The sequence below is a fragment of the Epinephelus moara genome, chromosome 19 (assembly GCF_006386435.1).
Source record: "Epinephelus moara isolate mb chromosome 19, YSFRI_EMoa_1.0, whole genome shotgun sequence".
Taxonomy (NCBI): Eukaryota; Metazoa; Chordata; class Actinopteri; order Perciformes; family Serranidae; genus Epinephelus; species Epinephelus moara.
In genome coordinates this window covers 24,753,095-24,773,809 of record NC_065524.1, presented here as the reverse complement: position 1 = coordinate 24,773,809, position 20,715 = coordinate 24,753,095, and the positions used below count along the sequence as shown (strand labels likewise).

The window sequence follows — 20,715 nt, the reverse complement described above, 5'->3', positions numbered from 1 at the left end:
GTCTCTTAAAAAAAAAACACGTGAGTTTCAGATTTAGTCATACAAATATCAAGACTCCCAAGTCCAAAAATAAATTTATTTGTGTGTCTTTCAAATATATTGATCAAATGTCAATAAGTTCAATCATGTAAAACATCATCTGGGAACAGTTGATATAATTTAATCTTTCCAACACTTCAAGGTATAAAGAATATATCCATTTCAGTGCGCTCTCATACAAAAAATATACAATCCAGTTAGTCATTCCTTAGTGATTATCTGCCCTTCAACCATGCAAACATTTATTTATTTCCTTTTTCACCATCAAATCTTTCAAGTAAATCATCAGTCCTGACAACAGCGACACTTCCTGTAACCAAAGTCCCCTCCCTGCTGCACAAATGACCATCACTCTGACTGGTGATGCATTGCTTTATATATATTTAAAAATGTAATTTGTATGGGGTGAATGGATGATGTCCGAGGTGCTAAAGGTCTTAAAGGCTGGCTTGATTTCTATGTATAATCTAACAATATTGTGGTATTTTCTGACACAATTAAGGGTTCCTTGACACAACATGTAACACATATAATCCTCAATACAACATAATCCTTAAAAGACAACAAGTACAAAAAAAATACACCAGACACTCAAGTTACACAAGCAGTGGGAAAAGATGCAAAGTGCTATTAGAGTATCAGCCACTTATTGCTTAAAAATAGATATTCTCTTAAAGGGGAACTCCGGTATTTTTCAACCTGGACCCTATTTTCCCACGTTTTTGTGTCTAAGTGACTAATGGGAACAATTTTAAAGCTGGTCCAGTATTGAGAGAAAGCGCTGCAGCAGGCAGCTACAAAACAGGCTGCGAAGTAACCGCTTGGGGCAATTGTGCACCGTCAATTTACGTCAACTAAAAGTGCTTGTTTTGCCACTGACAGGCTCAGATTATAATTCAAAGTGTCTTAAACATTATGGAAAGGATCCCTACAGAAATAGAGCTTTTTGTCAGAGGAAGATCATTTTTGTTTGACCAGAAACAACCCTGAAATCTGTACCAGCTTAAATTTCAGTTTTTTTTAAATGGAGTTTGGTAGGTTTGGTAATTGCGATTTCAGGGCTGTTTCTGGTTAAACAGAGGTCTATCTCTGTAGGGATCATTTCCATAATGTTGCCAAATGCTCTTAATAACAGTCTGAGCCTGTCAGTGGCAAAAACAAGCACTTAAAGGGGACATAAAGTGACGGTGCACAATTGCCCCATGTGGTTACATTGCAGCCTGTTTTGCTGCCATGGGATTCAGCGCTTTCACTCAACACTGGACCAACTTCAAAACTGCTGTTCCCATTAGTCTCTTAGACACATAAAAAACAGGGAAATAGGGTCCAGGTTAAAAAATACCAAAGTCACCCTTTAAACAAAGCTGCCCCTGGAAAAAAAAGGTTTCGATGCAAGCGTCTAACTAAGCAAAGTAAACATTATACACCCACATGTTAAAAAATAATGCAGTCTGTGTGACGAAGACACCGACCAGCAGCTAAAACCAAACCTCTACTGAAGCTGTTGTAAAAAGACTTATTGCATTTTTTGGCCGCTTTTATTTAATATTTCAGATTGTCCTGTGACTTTTCTACAGATGGCAAGAATAAGGAGCATTTCGACTTCTTGCATTTCTACAGTTTAACCCTTTAAAAAAAAGATGAGGAAAAATGAACTCCAGTAGTATGTTTAACCACCTCTGGCATGACGGCGATGACGACGACCAACCACCTTATCTTCTGTGGATGGAAAAAGATGCAGTTAGCATGAATGTAACACTGAATACTTGTTGTGTGATTTAACAGAATCCAACTGAGGTTACCTGCATCCCTCTTCTGCACTCTGTGTGGAATTTGGACAGTGTAGGACCCTGGTAGTCCTGGTATACCTGGGCGTCCAGGATCACCTGAAAACACACGAAACTCTCAGACATGCTCGTCTCAGTCACACTGAATGTGCAGTGTTTAATCTGCTCTGTTTAAACGTACCCTTCTCTCCTCTGGGTCCTGGGTACCCTCTGTCACCCCTTGGTCCAGGGCCTCCTGGCGGGCCGGCGATGGTGCCATAGGCTGCGCAAGAGCAGAAGCAGAGATTTAGTTGAGATGAAGCAACATTTTCCAGCTACACTTACATAAGTCTGGATAGTTTTCCACAGCTGTACAGTCACTGTGGAAAATCATAACTCTGTATCCTCACTTCTGAAGAAATCCATGAGGTCAGCTGTGATGTTCCCGTAGGAACTGAAGACGCGGCTGTGACCGGGTGGTCCCATGGGGCCGGGTGGACCAGGGGGGCCTTGGACCGCTCTGACATGCGCCGTCGCAGGACCGTCAACCAGATAGCCCTGCAGCAGGCCTTGATCTAGAGGAGGGATGTTATATCAGAGACTTGAAATGACACTCATCATCAATATCAACCTATGTTTGTCGGCTGTGATCGACTCACTCTTGATGTAGTCTGTAACTTTCATGGCGACACTAGAGTAGTCCAGATTCTCCGCAAGCCTGCTGACATCAATATCTTTGCGATCAGAGCTGTATCGAGAGTCACCCTGAGCATAGCTCTGGCTGTGTGTGTAGCTCTGGATGTAACCCGGCTCTCCACGATCTCCCTTCTGACCCCTCTGTCCAGGAGGCCCAGGAGGTCCAATGATGGAACGGCGAACACTGTCACCTGGGAGATAAAGATCATCAGCGATGCCTGCACTCGTCTGTGTGCTACTACAATCTGTCTGTGAGGGATGTTAGGTGCTTACTGGTCAGATACTGTTGAATCTCAGTGCGGATGCTCTCCCGAGGGAAGGTTCCACTGTAGGAGACTGTTCCGCTGTAACTGCCTGGTGGACCCTGTGGTCCCTGTGGTCCCTGAGGACCAGGAGGGCCGGGGAGACCTCTGAAGTTAGAACCTGGGAAAGATTCAAGTTGATGTCATTGTCATTCTAGTTTGTAAGTGCACAGCAAGATGAAGAAACTGTGCGACCCCACCCACTGATAGCAGACTAAAAAATATGGCGTAATAAACACCCATTAAAATTAAGGTGTCTGTGAAGTGCTGTAACGTTTAGTTGATTTAAAACACACCCAAAACACACATTAAACACACATTAAAGACACATTAAACATGGCTTAATAGAGACAGTTTCCAACACAAGTACACAAATCAGCTTCACTATAACTCGCAGCATTCACAGACAACACTTGTCTTTATCTGGACACATTTCCCCCACAAATACAACATGCTAGTGTTTTTAGCACAACCCTATGGAATTTTACATTGTATAAATTAGCCTAGTGGCTAGCGGACTTTTCCCCTACTCGTATGAAGCCAGGGACAGCAGCAACATTTAACAAAGGTAACGTTACAAAATTCGTCTCCATTATAGCTAACGAGGTTTACCGACAAAACAACTGTCTTATACTAAACATGTTTGATAAACTAATGTAACATGCTAACATTAGCACAAGCCTATGGCATTTTGTATTGTATAAATTAGCCTAGCATAGTCTGTTGATTTAAAACAAACAGATTGGAAGTGCTTAAATACATGCACGCCACCTTTGGTTGATGCTTACAATAAATTCAGATTTGTTCTGCTGTGTACGTTTAAATGTTTAATCCTGTTTTCAGTAAATGTTCTCTCAGGGAGGCACTTAGGACGATAATTAATCTCTCTCTTCTGTGTGTAATTAAGGCTTTCATTTATCTTGAGGGTGCTAAAATGATATACAAATAAAAATATAATATACAATAATTCATAACATTAGTTATGAATAGATTAAAATTAAATCAAAATTAAATTAAAGCTATTAAAAATTAAATAGGTGATATTTAACCTGATGGTTTTCTCTGATGATAAATATGTAACATTATCGTTAAATTACCTTAATGTATGAATCCAAGCTAAAGTTGTTGGCTTGCTCAGTGTATACAGGACATTATGTTCATCCTCTCTGTCAGACTCACCCTGCAGGTAACGCTGAATGTCCTCAAAGCTGTAGTCGCGACTTCCCGTCCCGATCACAGTGGCGGTGGAGACTCCCGGTGGCCCCTGAGGACCAGGAGGGCCAGCTTGCCCTGGGATGCCAGGAGGACCAGGAAGACCGTGCTGTACAGTAGAGCTAATCCATGAGCGGAAGTCTGGATCTAAAGTAGGTGAAAATATAAGGTGGATGATGAGTGACTATGTTTTTACTCTTCTTGGAGAATTTGCTCTGTGTATAAAACACAGTGACTTACTTCTCATCAAGGCAGAGTAGTCGATCGTAGCGGTAGTGTAGCCAGAGCCCCCTGAAACAACAGGTCCAGCAGGTCCAGCAGGACCAGGTGGCCCGGGCGGACCTCTAGCAATCCCTCTGTCTGAAAATGACAATAACAGCAATTTGATTGGTTGACAAGTCCAGACGTCACTCCCAGGGTTCTAGTCTCTCTTAGTGCAACCTGTGCTTACCATTCATGATTTTGAAGACATACGTGGCGATCTCCTCCACACTGTAAGTGCCTGAGAGTCCTCCTGAAGCCCCTGGTATTCCTGGTGGTCCTTGTGGCCCTTGTGGCCCTTGTGGTCCTGTCAAATATCTCCTCACATCGTCTCCTGGACAGATCACAGCAGACGTAGATGTAGTTTAGCCCTCAAACTCAAACTTGTTTGTTTTCACAATCAAATGAGATCATGTTGAAGAGATTATAAAGACAGTTGAGAGCTGGATGATGATGCCATTTGGCGCTGCCAGAATATGTAATATACTCACTCTGAAGCATGGCGATGAGACCGCTAACCGTGAAAGATCCAGAGCCAGGTCCAGGTGGACCAGGTGGTCCTGGAGGACCCTGAACACCAATGTCGAGGCTTGAGCCCGAACCTAAAATTGCACAACAGAGTTAATGGCTGCTGTCACTATGCCCCGTACATACACACTCCTCATCACTGAGTAATATACAGTCTGTGGAGAAGCACAGACTTACGTTGCAGGTATGCAATGATACGAGCGGAGATGTCCTCAATAGAGCCTGAGAAGGTTCCGGGAAGTCCTGGAGGCCCAGGTGGACCTGGAGGTCCGGGGATACTAGACTGTCTGCTTCTACCTGCGTGAAAGAAATAAAACATGTTCATACTTTGTTCTGTCCTCCTGACAGCCTGTGAGTGTGAGATCTTGCTTCAGAAGAACTCTTACTCAGATAGTCAGATATGTACTGCCGCATCTCACTGGAAGAAGAGAATGAACCAGGAGGACCGGGGGGACCAGGAGGACCAGGAGGGCCTGCAGTGACTGAGATGGCGCCTGAGGAACAATTAGATACAGTTACAAGTTACAAATTAGTTACAAATTACTGGACATTGTATATTACTGTAAAATGTAATTATAATTTTCCTCTACCTCTTGAAGAGCCGGGAATACCAGGAACTCCGGGATCACCTTAGAAATGATAAACAACAAAACGTTAATGTCATGTGATACACAGGTGCATACAGACAATAAAACACTGACAGCATCCACATGTTTCTATGTGTTGGTACCTTTAAGTCCCTGTTGTCCGGGATGTCCAGGAGGTCCAGGTGGACCTGGTGGTCCAGGGATCCCCTGTACTTCACCGTAACTCGACACTGTAAGGAAGAAATAGATATACAGTTCATCACACGTGTGCATTACGCCTTTGTGGCTCTGTGATATAACTCTAATGTGATTTTGTATGATAGGCGTTTGGATGTTGACCTCTCTCAGAGGTTCCTGGTCTTCCTGGGGCACCCGGCACACCTGGCTGGCCTGTTTCACCTGAGACACACATGATGACATCACAGTTATTTATGCTGGCAAGGATTTGTTCAAAGGGAGGCTCACAACCGCCTGTATTGTATGTCTACTTAAAGAAAGACAATTACCTTGGTATCCTCTCGGTCCAGGAGAACCTAAAATAACAACAGATGTTACGTTAGAATTCAGAATTACTAAAACTAAAAGAAGGGACATTATAAGTTGTCACAAATCTGATCACCTGTTGATCCTTTAGGCCCAGCAGGCCCAGCTGGTCCTGGTGGTCCTGGTGGTCCAGTGTAATATGTTCCTGTAATGAGAGCAGCGTTGAAATGGTATCTGTTACTGCTAAATACAAACCCACATCAAGACAGAGCACACGTTTAGATTTTGGCTCATACCAGAGCTGGATGAAAAGCCTGACTCTCCTCTGTCTCCTTTAGGTCCTTGAATTCCATAACCTAAAAGAGAAGATGATTGAAGTTTGATATATTAATGGATGATCTTCACATAACACTAAACACACCGTACAAACCACTCAACGCAGAGTCCATATTTGAAACAGTGGATTTAAAGCGCTTAAATACCTGGTTGACCTGGAGGCCCGGGTGGTCCTGGAGGTCCTTGTCTTGAATCGCCTGATGGAAACATTTTTGAAACAGTCAGTGACCCAGTTTGAAGAATATCTCAAGAAAACTCTGGTCTTCTTTGATGGCGTCAAACAAATCCAACTTAATCATTACAGATGATGTGTTTGATAACGCTGCAACAGAGCGCGTTGTTTTATTTACCTGGGCGTCCAGGTGGACCTGGTGGACCAGGTGGGCCGGGTTGGCCAAACTGTCCTGAACTTGAACTACCACTGTACTGCCCTGAAGCAGAAACAGAAACAAATGATTTTAAGCAATGAACATTATTTTGATCTGTAGAGAGCATGGATGTATAAAGAGAACTGGATCCAGCGTTGGAGGTGGAGCCCCATGGACTCCTTCGGAAGTTGCTCACTGGTGCATGTGGCCAAAAAAATTTAACTTTCCAGGTATAAAATGATCCAGATCTTCTGTGTTATTGGCTCATACAGCTCACTAGAGACTTACGCAGCCTGACAGCTAACTTCCAGTTTAGTGCTCAACTACCTTGAATGGGGATCAATTGATTTAATTATGCAACTCTAAAATCTGTGGCCTCTTCTAAATCTTACCAGACCAGAATGATCAATCCCAATGGTGAAAGGAGTCATTTCGCGGGGGTTGTGACGTTAAAAGAACGTATCCACTGATTTACAAATGTCTCTTTCACAATGCGAGTCTATGGGAAAAAAGTCTTGTTGAGGGGACCTGTGAGTTGTAGTTACATGGTTTGGCCACTATGTCAAATTATCTTTAAATTCCATTGCACTTTATGGGGACCTGGTAGAGAGGGATGAACCAGACTAAAAGTGTAGAAAATTACATTGTTACTTTTGCCAAATAGCGCCCACTGTGGCCACAAGTTGTAATTACAGGATAACACTAAATGCTAACATAGCCAAAACAATTTATCTTACGAAATTTTCTTAAAAATTCTGTTAATTCCAAACCATCTCAAGGTACTTCATTGATCCCCAGGGGGAAATTGTTGTTTTCATTTGTAAGATGAAGATTGCACCATTTATGTTTCTCTCAAAAGTGACACAGTCCTCACTGTTTTCTAAAGATGAAGTTATTTCTCACCTCTAAACAATATGTCTTCAAGAAAACCATTTTTAAAAGTACTCACTCGAGCTCAAAGTCTCAGACACCCTCGATGATATTCCTGCATCTCCCTGCTCTCCCTTAAATCCTCTGTCACCTTTAGCACCTGTGAAGAAAAAAATGCAGCATCTGTGAGACTCGGAGGGCAACGCATCCGATCCGGAAAACTTCCTTCAGGAGCAAAGACACAATAACGTACCAGGTTGGCCAGGCAGACCAGCAGGGCCAATGGGACCTGAGGAGTTAAAACAAGAAACATCAAGCTCTGGTACTACTGATACAGTTTGATCATTCAGGGCTCAGGATGCAAAGGGCGTGATGTCAGACCTGATAATCCTGGAGGTCCTGCAGGGCCGGGAGGACCAGCAGGCCCAGGTGGTCCTGGGATGCCGACAGCAGTGGAACCAGCTGCAGGATAAATAAAGTGATGGTAAGACATCTTCTTAGACAATGTCTAATATTATGTTTTAAGTATATGTTTTGTCATGATCTATTACCTGCATTGATGATTCTTCCTGGTGGACCTGTTTCACCTAAAACAGACAGACACATGCTGCGTCAGACGCACATATTAACAGCACAAAACAGACGGTAATGTGTAAAACATGCTTTTTTTTCGCTGCAGACGGCATCAAGGGAGCTGTACCTTTGGAGCCGGGTCGTCCTGGATTCCCTGGTATCCCTACAAGCAAGATGCAAGACGTAAGTACATTTACAAATTAAGGTAATTCATAATAAAGTGCCACAGAATTAATAATCAAATGTCATATGTGTTGTATTAATAGTCAAGTTGTACCTGGAGGTCCTGGAAGCCCAGGTGCGGCTATAGAGGGAGAGATATGAATGTATCTCATTACATTATCAACTAATGATGGTAATACAGCTACATTTTCATCAGAGGCTCAGTTTACCTGGATGTGAATCTCCTGGAGGCCCAGCGGGACCTCTGAGTCCAGGGGGCCCAGCAGGTCCTGTGTCACCTGAGGGCCAAAAAATAAAAATATTACTTATGATTTGACAATGTGTGTCTGAAATACTAAATGTTCAAGAAGAGGAGGAAAAGCTTTGTTTTTAGTTTGACATTCTTGAGTTCTGTAATCACCAGTTTTACATTCTTGTGCACATCAAAATAATATTTAAGCAGGTGTATCTGTAATGCTTTAATTATGAGTGTTTTACCTCTTGATCCTTTAGCTCCATCAACTCCAGACAGACCTGATGACATTAAAAGAACCAAAAACAATCCATTAATCGCTCTTAAAAACAAGCTTTTGGTGTAATAGCCATTGTCTATTGTTCCTTCAGTGAGGCTTTAGGAGCAGACTCCTCTCTGCTGCCCCCTGCTGGATCATGTTGTTTATTGATTTTTACATAAATCAACAGTAACATGTTCAGATAACGGGCTAAGATCTGATTTTAAATGCTGATTAAACTCAGGTAATGCCTTTCTCAAATGCTAGGAAAGAGCCTGTGAACACTCCTGATGTTCTTACTGCTCAGGGAAAGAAGTTAGAGGTTGTCACCTATTAATATCTTGGTATTTGGCTCGATGACTCCCTTTCTTTTAAACCTCAGGTTGATAATCTTGCTGCTACGTTTCTACCGCTTCTGGATTGTGGGGATTTGTTGTACATGAATGCATCTGCACATTGTTTGCACTTGTTAGATAATGCATATCATAGTGCACTGAGATTTGTCACAAATTCCAAAGCCCTCACTCATGACTGTACGCTTTATTCCAGGGCTGGCTGGCCATCTTTGACCTTTTGTAGGCTCAGTAACTGGTATTTGTTCACTTATAAAGCAATACTGGGTAAACTCCCTTTGAATATTTGTACTTTGACTGAACAGAGCTCTGCCTGTAGCTACAGTCTGAGATCTCAAGATTTAGTTTTGCTGTCTGGTCCTAGTGCATGGACGGAGCACGGAAAGAAAGCTTTTATGTCCAGTCTTTGTGCTAAGCTACACTAAGCTAGCCGGTTGCGGGCTGTAGCTTCATATTCAATGGAAAAATACATGAATGGTATTGATCTTCTCATCGAAGAAAGTGAATGAGCCTATTTCCCAAACTGTTAAGAAGCACGATACCACAATCTGAGTGTCTGAGAATGAAATAGTTATCTGGGACTGGAGGTCCTGCGACTCACCCATTGATCCTTTCATTCCTCTCTCTCCAGCCGGCCCTTGTAGACCTGGTATACCAGGATCACCTGAGGAGAGGGGCAACTGGATTAGGAAACAGCACAGAGTACACAACATGGCAAGTTGACAGCTTCAAATAATTCACAAAGCTGTACTGACCTTTGGTACCTCTGAGACCAGAGTCACCAGCTTCACCTAAAATAAACATTAACATGGTTAGAAACATAGTCTGTATTTAAAAATGGACATAACCACCGTGATGTCACCCACTGGTTTGTGGCCGTCACCATATTGGATTTTTGGAGCCAGAAGTGACCATATTTGGACAAGAGGGTGGAGCTCTTGATTTAGAGAAATACAGACTACCCAGAGTGTTTTTTCCCCTGTGCCAGAACGATCTGAAACCAGATCTCTTCCTACCACTGACACAGCGCTGTGGTTTGGTACGGGAGACTAGTGAGGATTGACTCACTTTTGGAGCCAGCCTCAAGTGGCCATTTGAGGAACTGCAGCTTTTGAAACTTCCCCTTTGTCTTGATTTTTCAGCCCCCGACGCTGACATTTGGGTTAGAAACATTCACTGACTCCACAAATCGTACAAAAACCTGTTGTAGTTACAACCAACCTTTAGGTCCTTGGAATCCAGCAAGTCCTCTGTCACCTGCAGAGGGAGAAGAGTGACTCTGTGAGTAACATTAAAGTATATAAAGTAATTATGCATTTCAGTGTATTTAGCAACTGAGTATAACCATGTGACCTACCTTTAGGTCCAGGAAGCCCAGGTTCGCCACGGAAACCTTGAGCGCCTGGTTGACCTACAACAGAACAGTTCATGTAAAACACCAGGGGTTAATTCAAGGCACTGCTTACAGTATTCTCAGATGGTAAATTTTAGATAATATTTGATTTAGCAGGAGCCACTGTGATGCTCTATGTGAATGACAACAGGGACAAACTGACCTTGTGATCCAATAAGTCCAGGAAGTCCATGTATACCTACATCATAGATTAATAATAATTATTAGAAAGGAAAAACACAGTTTAACATTAAGATTAATTAAACCTTTAAGTTAATTATTTTGATTATTTTCAAAAACATACAAGAAAAAGGCAATGAGCAACTTGGCAAAAAAGCGTCCCGCAAATTTCAAGAAAATAGTAAAATATGACAAGAAAAATAACCTGAAAAAGAAAAAGGAGAGAGGGAAAGTAACCAGAAAATGATTTAAAAAATCAAAGAAAAAACACCCAGAAAAATCTATTTATATTTTTTAAAATTATGTCACAGAAGTTTTTTTGCTATTTTTCTGGAAATTTTCTTGTAACTTTCACTAATTTCTTGCTAATTTTTGGGTCATTTCTTGAAAAGTTGCTCGTTGCTTTTTCTTGTGTTCTTGAAAGTAATAAATTGCTCAGGTTTTAAACGGTTTGAGTGTATGCGAAAAAATACATTTAGATTGTAATTTAATTTCATTTAAAATCAAAGAATATTTCATAAATATATAAATAAAGATGTGTTCTTAATACACTGAAGCCCAATAAGCATTTATATCATGTATCAGATTACTTTCAAATGTAGTCAGTTACTTTATACAAATTACATGCCAACTCCTCCAGTTCATATGTCACACTTTGGGCAAGATACTGAACCCCAAATTGATCCTGAGGGCTGTGTTTGCCTCAGCCACCAGTGTATGAATGTGTGTGTGAATGGATGAATGTGGCATGTAGTGTTAAAGCCCTTGGAGTGGTCAGAGAGACTAGAAAGGTGCTATACAGATGAAGGTCCATTTACCTTTTGTGAGTGTTTTTCTTTTCCGAAATGTGATGTTTATTGGTTTATTTATGTTTATACACAGGACAGAGGGATGGGCTGAATAATAGTAAAGCTTAGAACGACAGTTAAAAAGTTTTAAGGTGGGTGAATTATTGTTGTTGGTGTGCTTGTAGATGAAGTCATCATCAGAACACTTGTGCTTAAATGTCCCGTGATATGGGGTTTTCCAACAAGTACAAGCAGCAGGAGCTTAGTATAAAAATAGTAAGTAGAGATGTAATTTTCTTTTCCCTGAACAATATGGAGGCTTTTTTGACTCTATGCTGCCACCTGGTGCTGCTTTTGGTTCATACACCATGAAGCAATAAACTGATACAGATGCACCTTTTGTCCACAAGTAGGACCCATGATATTTTGATGTTATAACACAATTTGAATGTTTTTGTTCAGTGACCTCACCCTTTGGTCCAGACGGGCCGGGAGGTCCCACGGGTCCTGGCTCTCCAGAAGAACCTGCATAAACCAAACACATGAGATCCTGCAGTGACACAGTCAGGAATAACTAGATGTCATCTGTATCATTAACAAACACTAAGTCATGTTTCTGCTGGGAGCCATACCTTTGTCACCTTTCGGTCCAAAGCCTGGAGGTCCTCCCTCACCTCTGGGGCCGGGCGGGCCCTCGCGACCTCTGATACCTGGCGCCCCGTCCAGTCCATGATCACCTGATCAGACATTTTACATACAGGTTAAAAAAAAAACCTCACTGCTAATGAGCTAGGCATCGTGTAGTTTGACCTTAAGAGCTGTCTGTACCTTGGCTTCCTTTCTGTCCTTTTGGACCCTCAGGGCCTGGTTGTCCAATCGGACCTGGAGTGCCTGAGGTCAAAGGTCACAGTCAGCAGAATTACACTATGATGCCCCAAAATAGTCTTAGAAAATTACTCAATGAAAAAATTAGTCTCCATTCCTTACCTGGAATCCCAGGGAAACCTGAATCTCCTGTGATAAGTGAAACATATATTTGGTTATGATGCAGTAGAAGAAAAATGTATTACAGCTGAAAAATGTGAAGATTTCAGTGAGTGATTTTCATCCTGACCTTTAACTCCAGCGTCCCCTAAAAATATTAAAAACGTAAACAAAAATGAGCATTAATTCAACACGACTCATGTTTACTGATTTAAAAAAGAGTATATGTTTGGATTTTATGAAATAAATGTATTTGAATTTCACCTTTAGGTCCAGGCAGTCCTCTCTGCGCTGACGATGCTAGCAAAGCTGAGACAGAAAACAACAGCTCAATGAACATTAGTTCAGGGTGTGTGTGTGTGTGTGTGTGTTTTCATGTTCATGTAGTATGATCAGTACCTTGGTATGACTCTGAATGCATTTCAGCCCTTAACATTCGCTGGATCATCAACTGAAGAGCAGCAGCGCTCGTGTGTCCTCCACTGATCCCGTAGCCATCATTACTGCCGAAGAGTACTGAAGAGTCGCTGCCTTCGACGACACCGCCACCAAAACCGGTACTAGTACGACCACCACTAGCGCCACCATGACTTGTGCCGGCACTTCCAGCTCTGGCCCCAGTGGACCCACCGGCCCCACCGCCAGGAACAACACCACTAGCCCCACTGGCACCACCGCCAGCAGCAGCAGCAGTTGCAAGGCTGACGTCAACTTCGTTTCTACTACTGGTGCCACCGCCAGCAACAACGACTCGTGTTTTGGAGCTTGAGCCTCCACCTCCGCCGCTTAGGAGTAGCGTGTTGTCAGTGTCAGTGTGGGAGGTACCTCCACCTCCACCTGCACCTGCACCTGCAACTGCACCTCCAGCGACCCCATAGCCGTTGATGTCATTGGAAGTACCTGACAGCCGGCTGGTACGAGCAGCAGTGACCGAGGACTCGGCCTCCAGCGTGGCCACACGATTCTTCAGCTTTCTCACGTCCTCAGCTGAAAAAGGAACGTCCAAATTTGGTAAAATGAACTTACAAGGAGAAACACGTTTAGGCAGTGATAGAAATGATTCTCAATCTGAAATTTGACAAAATACAGATTGAGAATCATTTCATAATCAATACCAGTTTTCCATAGTTTATAAACCTATCTATATCTCTAACTTATTTTACTGTTTTTAACCTTATTTCATTGATAATGTGATGATTGGTAATTATTCATCTTTATGTAAAGCACTTCGTGTTGCATTTATCCATACAACTGTGCATAGAAATAAAGGTTATTATCATTATCATTATTAAGACAGTGTTGCATTCATAAACTAAACCCTTGCTAGGGAAGTCACTGATCTAAACGAATGCACCTGAATGCACCGTTCTGACTGACTTTTGAATCAGCTGAATTTAGAAAATAACAATACAAACAAATCTTTTGTATACAGCCCACAGTAAACACTGTACTCAATAATACAAATAATAACAATTTATCTATAAAGAAGACAAAACAAGGTGAAGATTGTAGTCGTTCCAATCAAAACAGAAAAAGACATCTGTCCCCGAAACAGCTCTATCTTGAAGGTCCAGTGTGTGGGATGTAGTGGCATCTAGTGGTGAGGTTGCAGAACTGACACTTCACCCATTTACCCAGCGTGTAGGAGAACTAAGGTGGCTGACTTGAACCTGCGAATAACCCTGTCTAGAGCCACTGCTTGGTTTGTCCCTTCTGGGCTACTGTAGAACAACATGGAGGACTCTGTGGAGGAGGATCCACTCTGTATGTAGACATGAACGGCTCATTCTCATTTTTAAGTGATTATAAACTAATGAAAACATAGTTGTAGGCTAAATGTAATATAGCATTTGCTGCTAATAGATGCTCCTAAATCCTCCACACTGGACCTTTAATATTAAAAATATAATACATAGTGAGCTCATCTGTTGATTGTAGATTGTGGTGCATATTTATGTAGGATTTTTTTTTTTTTTTTAGAATTACTTATGCATACATTTTTATATTATTACTTTATGCAGTTATTGTGTTATTTTCCCTCTTGTGTATGTACATATATTTGATTTACTACCGGTGTGTAAGTTAATGCACACACTGAATTATAGTCCTCTGTGCAGCTGTTTCTGCAGTTCAGTAGCTGCTAACCTTTTCTCACCACAAACTGCCAAAATCTCATTAGCAAAAGCCAAACTGTCAAAATAAAAGAGCAAATCTCAACTGTCTGATCACTCAACAAACTGTACTGGAAAGGAAATACATAAGAGTATGACACTTGGTACAACAGCCCAACAGGAAGTGTGTGTGGGCTACAACTTTAGTCCCAGTTTTAAGCTATATTTTTAAACATTTTGGCATATCGGAAGCATTAAAAGTATGCTGAACTAGCAATTAGCAGTTCCTCTTTGCAATGCATCCATTGATGTACACACAACAATCACTGAGTCACTTTAATACTGAAGAGAACTTAAAAATGTGTTGATTGTCAAGCAAGTTCTGTCCTAGTGCCTCATGTTTGTTTTCAGTCTCTGCCTCTGCTGGGTGTGGCCTCCTGGTTCCCTCCTCCTGCCAATCCTCCTGAGTGCCAGCAGCTGCTGAACCTGAACCTGCACACCTGAACCTCATCTACAATCCACTGCAGTATAAAACCCAGCTCAGGTCTCCAGACTCTGCCAGATCGCTCAGTTGCCTCTGCAGTACAGATGTCAGGGCCAACTTCTAGTTTTTTTTGACACTTTGTCTTTTTGTTCTTTTGGACATCTATTCCCACTCTGAATCTCTGCCTGCTTCAAACATAACCCACCACATCCAGCCTTGTTCTCGTCTTCTGCCTCCAGATTTGGACTGCTCTGCCTTTAGCTAATCTGCCTGCTCTGCTTTGCCACTCCCTGCCCACTTCAGCCATCATTCCAGTTCAGCTCCATTTTTTCAAACTACAATAAACTACTGTTAACCATCCCGTTTGCTGGATGTGTTTGCATTTTGGGTCCTAAATTGAACGGCCAAAACAAGTGTCTCTTTCTCTGTTTTCTAAGTGGATTCTCAGAAGTTGGAAGTTGGAAGTGTGGTGTTAGTGTATGTCACTGAAAAGGACCAAAAAAAACTTCAGGATACACCTTTAACCTACCACAGAGTGCAGCTGAACATTGTGTCCTGCACACACTAAATATACTGTATGTACTGTACAGGATCAGATTATCTGTAACAGCTCAACAGGTTTTGATTTGCACAAGCTTGCATGCGAGTTGCAGATGTCATTCCAGGCTCTCTTTTTATCACATTTCTATCAGGATAAATCCACATTAACAGCTCTGCTGCTGCAGCAAAACAAACTGGAGTCTCTGATGTCATCAAGCAACAATTTCTGGAGCTGCTCCACTGACAATGAAAGCCAGACCGACTTCATGGCGGCGGGACAGTACCCACAGATCAAATTTCCAGGGAGAGGATTACATTTACAGTCTCACAGCTCTTAGCAGCGCTGTGAAATAATGCTCACTAGCCTGTAAAAGCTGAAACACACATTTTATTGGTTCAAAAACAGTCACTCCCAGGCGCTTTGCTGCAGAGCAGCTCCGGAGAGAATCCCATGACTCCTAAGGTTTTATCTTCAGGGACACTTTTATTGTTCCCTGTTAAACCTCATTATGTGGTATAAGTCAGCCTTACCCAGTGCAATGAGCCCAAACAGGAGTCCCAGCAGGAGTAGGGAGAGGAGGAGGAGACCCAGCAGCCATTTCCACCAGGAGCAACAGGAGTCGGAGCAGCAGCAAAATCCTCCGCCTCCTCCAAAGATGCCGCTGTCCCTGTGAATCTCTGCAGACGGAGAGGATAGAGTCAAACCCTAACTTCCAAACACTTTAATACTCATCATTAATCAACAAACATGCAATAAAAAATACCTGCATAGGTGGCTTTGTCTTTCATTACAACTCCAGATGATCCATCTGATGAAGCAATAAATAAACATCACTTATTTACTTTTATAATCAACATACTTTTGGTTATTAGAGATGTTTTTAATGAGCACTCACAAGAGTTGGCTGTCTCTGTCTTCAGTTGTGCCGGCTCACTGTAACTTGAAATGAGCTTCTCTTTCTTTATTGAATCTCCTGATAGTGAGCCTGTAAGATCACAAATACTTTTTTAAAACTCTACTTTTATTGTATTTAACAAGCAGAACCAGGAAACACAGCTCTTTAACAACAAGAAAACATGATAATCAACATAGGACAGATGATACATGTGATACAACACGACAGAGAAAGGGCTTTAACCTATAAAGACAAAAATAAGCAAGCAAATATCCTCAATTTATAAATAGAAGATGAAAAAAATAGTAAACAGCAGGATTTCTGTCCCCAACACTCGAGGGTAAACAAATAAATACTGCTACAGGCAGCCCCGCCACAGGGTGGGGGCGACTAGCTAAGTCAAAAAGCCTCACCAGAAATCAGAAACACATTTCAACTTGTCATCCGACACCCAGTCCCCCGCGGTTATTGTGAAAATGAGCCTGACTGGCTGAGTCAGAGTGCCTCACCAAAAATCAGGGGTTAAGACAAGGAAAAGTCAGGGTACAGAGGAAATGAGAAAACGAAAGGATCAGACAGGTAATGGCCGAATTTCTGGCCCCTTATAAAGTGTTCAAAGCACCAGGTGTGAGGCAAAGGTGAGGAGTGAGGCAGACTCAAATAGAACTTGCTATGGCTGGCTCAGTTTACAAGCCAGAGTGAAGATAGTGGAATAAAGGCTGAGGGTGGGTGACGGATGACGTTCCAATTTGGAAAATTTTGTCTCCATGTCCATAATTCCATGAGGCTGGCCTGGATAGTACTTCAGTTCCTGATCTGGTTAAAATCATCTGTGAAAGCTAGAAACACTGAACTGTAAATTCAAATTCAGTTCAGGTTGTTCTGGCTTCTTAAGAAAAAGAAATGTTGGGTCAATGTTGAGATATTTTAATGGGATCACATCCATGAACAGCCTCCAAGTGTCCAGAAACCAGTGTCAGTTTAAACAGAATAGTTGTATTGAGGTCCAGAAAAGTTGAAAAATCCTACTAAAGGGTCAGTTCAGATGTTTTGAAGTGGGGTTGTATGAGGTACATATTGTCAGTATATTACCTACAGCCAGCATGCCTCCAATTTGGAGAAGCAGGCTGGAGTACTACCGATGGGGGCAGCAGCAAAACCTATTTTAGCCACCTAAAATATCAACATCACTTTAAGTGTACACTATATTTAGAATATATTCACAACTTTACACAGCTGCCAGATGGCTATTTTTGATGGGGAACTGAAGCCGTTACATCGCTCTCTTCAAAGCCAGGCTCCATTGAAGAAAGCAGTAATTTAACTTAGCTGAACACAGGAGCTGTTGTTCCAACGCAGCCAAACCAGTTAGTTAGTTTGTGTTATTGTGTGACTTTGGCGTTTAAAAGGAATAGTTCGGATTCACCAACGTCACACAAGACCAGAAACTCCTGTGTTCTGCAAGTTATAATTACTCTATGTTTTCAATGGAGTCTGGTGGCCTTTGACGAGAGCATGGATGGGGAACGTTTTTTAGGTGGCTAAAATACATTTTGCTGCCGCCCCCATCCACAGCAGTACATTGTTTAGCTTCTGTGTCTGTATTCCTGCCTGCTTCTCCAAACTGGGACTATCTCAACCGACATGTACTGTAGGTAATACATACAACCCTACTTCAAAAGATCCAAACTATCCCTTTAAGCTGAGAGAAAATTCAGAGTTTGTCCAGAAGGGGGCAGTATTGAGCAGACTCACCTCCTCCACCACCTATCTGCATGCTGCCAGTGCTGGTGAACTGCTTCCCGCTGTCTTTGGACAAAATGAACATTTCTGTGTCCCTCTTCACTGGAGCGTTCTCTTTATCGGAGATCAGGAACTTTTCTCTCTTAAAGGAATCATCAGGTTGAGATCTAGTGGCTGACGACGACAAAGAAAAGACCGTCGCAAATCATTTAAATTTGAGCACTGTTTTTGACTGTGATCACTTTTTATGAGATTAAATAAATGTGTTGTGGACTCACTTGTTACTTGTTGAGTGGTGATGAGACCGAGACCACCACCACCACCACCACCACCAGTTGACAAATTCTTCTGAACACCATAACCTGCAAATACAAACACACACACAGATGAACATGCAAGTAAAAAATGTGCTATTTTCTTTTATTGTCAAGTGCAAATATGTCACAGTGTTGAGAGAGCATGCTGCCTTACCTCCTAGGTTGGCATTTATGTTGCCTCCACTGGTGGTGAGCACAGTGGGAGAGGTGGGAGCCAGATTATTCTGGAAGCCGTAAACTGTAAACAGAGATACAAGGTTTGATTTAGTTAAATAACATACATAATAATCATAAAACAGCACACAAAGATGTGACACACTTGACCAAATATTGAGAAAAAATTGTAGGTGACAGGTGACGTTCAAGGGGCGTTCGGTCTCACCTGACAGGGACGAGGGTGAGGTGAGGCCCACAGGCGAGGTTCCCCCCGACATGTTGTTGGTGCCGACCTGGTACGAGTAGCTGCTGGTGTTGCCAGCGACCACCGTGGTGTTGGCGGAGGGCAGCGTGGAGGTGGACCAGGAGAAGGTAGGCAGTGTGGCGTCCAGCGTGTCGTACTGGCCTGTTCGCATGCTGGTGTCATACTGTCCTGATTTCACAGTGATGTCATAATGTCCTGACTTCACACTAGTATCATACTGTCCTGATTTCAGACTGACATCGTACTGGCCCGATTTGAGACCAGTATCATACTGTCCTGATTTCAGACCCATATCGTACTGGCTTGACTTCAATCCAGTATCATATTGGCCTGACTTCAGAGTGACATCATACTGGCCGGATTTTACGCCAGTATCATACTGTCCTGATGTCAGAGCAGTGTCATACAGGCCGGATGTGTCAATGGTGTGGAACCCGCTCAGCGCACCAGAGCCAAATGAAGTCGAACCTGCAAGAGCGAAAAATAATAACTTGTTGATATTTTGTAGGTCGTTTAAAATAAGAAAGGAGGCGTCATTTTAATCATGCAACAAGGAAGAAGTCTTTCAGGAGTCTAAAAATACTGTAACCTTGATAAGTGTTGACGTCTGGGTTCAAAAAGGATTTATCTTTCAGAAAACCAGCTGTGCGTCTGGAATGTAGGCTAATGATCACAAACTGAGACCATTTTAACCCACATACCTTAGAGAGGGAGACAAGGTGTCTGTGCATGTGAAGTATGTGTGTGAGTGTGTGTGTGGCTGTGGTAAGGGTATATACCCGTCTGGGAGGTCACAGAGATGGTCTTGGTTTCCACGCTGGCCTTTTTAGGGACAGGCAGGGTGACCGAGGTGCTGGAGGTGCGAGTGGGGCTCACGCTGTTGGAGCGTCCCTTCAGCAGCTTCTTCACGTCATCCAGCTCCGTCCCTGCGACGCCACAAACAATGCTCAACAAATGTAATAATGCAATATCTCAGTCAGTGTCAGTGTTGGAGTGCACACTTACTGAAGTACTGCACTTATGTAAAATTGAGGTACTTCATGGTACTTTAACTCCACTAAATTTTAATGAAAAGTAAGGTACTTTTTATTCACTAACATTTACTGGACAGCCATACTGCCCTGTAGGCAGAGCGCTGTATCTACAGAAACAGCCATTTTGTAAGCTGATTATTTAGCCCCCCCAAAAATAATTGCCTAAACAACCCAAAAATACAAATAGGCTACTTCACTTTGCTTTCAATAAGCTTCAGGGAACATGAATGTGAAAACTTAACCCAGATTGTTGGAGAAAATAAACATAATTCTGATTATTTAAATGTATACGAGTACTATTAATATTTATATTGAAATAAATGTAATACATGAATTAAAAACTGAACAGGCTCCATTATTAGTGTGTGGTTTAAAGAGCTGGAGTGTCGTTTTTTTTCTCCATCATGATTGGCTTTAGCTACTGCCTCATTTAGTCAGTATTGTAATGTAATGAAGTAACAATACTTTGTTACAGTACTTAAGTATTTTTTGGGAGTATCCGTACTTTACTTGAGTTTTTTTATTTTTGTAAACCGTCACTTTTGCTCCACTACATTTCCCCTAAGTGTCTCAGTTACTTACTACAGAATAGGAAAGGAAGGGAGGAAGGGACAACTTGATGAATTTGAGGAAAGGAAAACTGGATAATTGGTCTTTAAATCCTTTACACTCTGAAGAAGACCTTAGTTTACAGTGTAATGTACACTCCATTTTTAAGGTGGTGTACATGTTAAGAAGAAATACATTTTACAATCCTGAGGATTCTGACCGTTTGC

General features: G+C 42.1%; 1 protein-coding gene across 3 annotated transcripts in view; it reads right to left on the bottom strand.

Moving 5' to 3' along the window:
• Positions 1-62: 62 nt before the first annotated feature.
• col17a1b (collagen, type XVII, alpha 1b) overlaps positions 63-20,715 on the bottom strand; it is a 30,096-nt gene continuing 9,443 nt past the window's right edge. For all 3 annotated transcript variants that reach the window (XM_050070398.1, XM_050070397.1, XM_050070399.1), the window contains 48 exons: positions 19,685-19,831; positions 18,867-19,373; positions 18,639-18,722; positions 18,446-18,529; positions 18,180-18,341; positions 16,425-16,514; positions 16,293-16,337; positions 16,060-16,206; positions 12,793-13,380; positions 12,658-12,702; positions 12,524-12,541; positions 12,397-12,423; positions 12,238-12,300; positions 12,042-12,146; positions 11,881-11,934; positions 10,605-10,640; positions 10,406-10,459; positions 10,270-10,305; positions 9,804-9,839; positions 9,650-9,712; positions 8,682-8,717; positions 8,414-8,482; positions 8,299-8,325; positions 8,149-8,184; positions 8,000-8,035; positions 7,830-7,910; positions 7,702-7,737; positions 7,528-7,608; positions 6,561-6,641; positions 6,357-6,407; positions 6,171-6,230; positions 6,011-6,079; positions 5,898-5,924; positions 5,731-5,790; positions 5,535-5,621; positions 5,395-5,433; positions 5,191-5,298; positions 4,982-5,101; positions 4,768-4,878; positions 4,467-4,610; positions 4,256-4,375; positions 3,983-4,162; positions 2,775-2,924; positions 2,465-2,692; positions 2,216-2,380; positions 2,008-2,088; positions 1,842-1,925; positions 63-1,758 (listed from right to left, as the gene is read on the bottom strand). In XM_050070398.1, the coding sequence (XP_049926355.1) occupies positions 1,709-1,758; positions 1,842-1,925; positions 2,008-2,088; positions 2,216-2,380; positions 2,465-2,692; positions 2,775-2,924; positions 3,983-4,162; positions 4,256-4,375; positions 4,467-4,610; positions 4,768-4,878; positions 4,982-5,101; positions 5,191-5,298; positions 5,395-5,433; positions 5,535-5,621; positions 5,731-5,790; positions 5,898-5,924; positions 6,011-6,079; positions 6,171-6,230; positions 6,357-6,407; positions 6,561-6,641; positions 7,528-7,608; positions 7,702-7,737; positions 7,830-7,910; positions 8,000-8,035; positions 8,149-8,184; positions 8,299-8,325; positions 8,414-8,482; positions 8,682-8,717; positions 9,650-9,712; positions 9,804-9,839; positions 10,270-10,305; positions 10,406-10,459; positions 10,605-10,640; positions 11,881-11,934; positions 12,042-12,146; positions 12,238-12,300; positions 12,397-12,423; positions 12,524-12,541; positions 12,658-12,702; positions 12,793-13,380; positions 16,060-16,206; positions 16,293-16,337; positions 16,425-16,514; positions 18,180-18,341; positions 18,446-18,529; positions 18,639-18,722; positions 18,867-19,373; positions 19,685-19,831 (4,808 nt within the window). In that variant the 3' untranslated portion in view covers positions 63-1,708. The remainder of the gene's footprint in view (positions 1,759-1,841; positions 1,926-2,007; positions 2,089-2,215; positions 2,381-2,464; positions 2,693-2,774; positions 2,925-3,982; positions 4,163-4,255; positions 4,376-4,466; positions 4,611-4,767; positions 4,879-4,981; positions 5,102-5,190; positions 5,299-5,394; positions 5,434-5,534; positions 5,622-5,730; positions 5,791-5,897; positions 5,925-6,010; positions 6,080-6,170; positions 6,231-6,356; positions 6,408-6,560; positions 6,642-7,527; positions 7,609-7,701; positions 7,738-7,829; positions 7,911-7,999; positions 8,036-8,148; positions 8,185-8,298; positions 8,326-8,413; positions 8,483-8,681; positions 8,718-9,649; positions 9,713-9,803; positions 9,840-10,269; positions 10,306-10,405; positions 10,460-10,604; positions 10,641-11,880; positions 11,935-12,041; positions 12,147-12,237; positions 12,301-12,396; positions 12,424-12,523; positions 12,542-12,657; positions 12,703-12,792; positions 13,381-16,059; positions 16,207-16,292; positions 16,338-16,424; positions 16,515-18,179; positions 18,342-18,445; positions 18,530-18,638; positions 18,723-18,866; positions 19,374-19,684; positions 19,832-20,715) is intronic.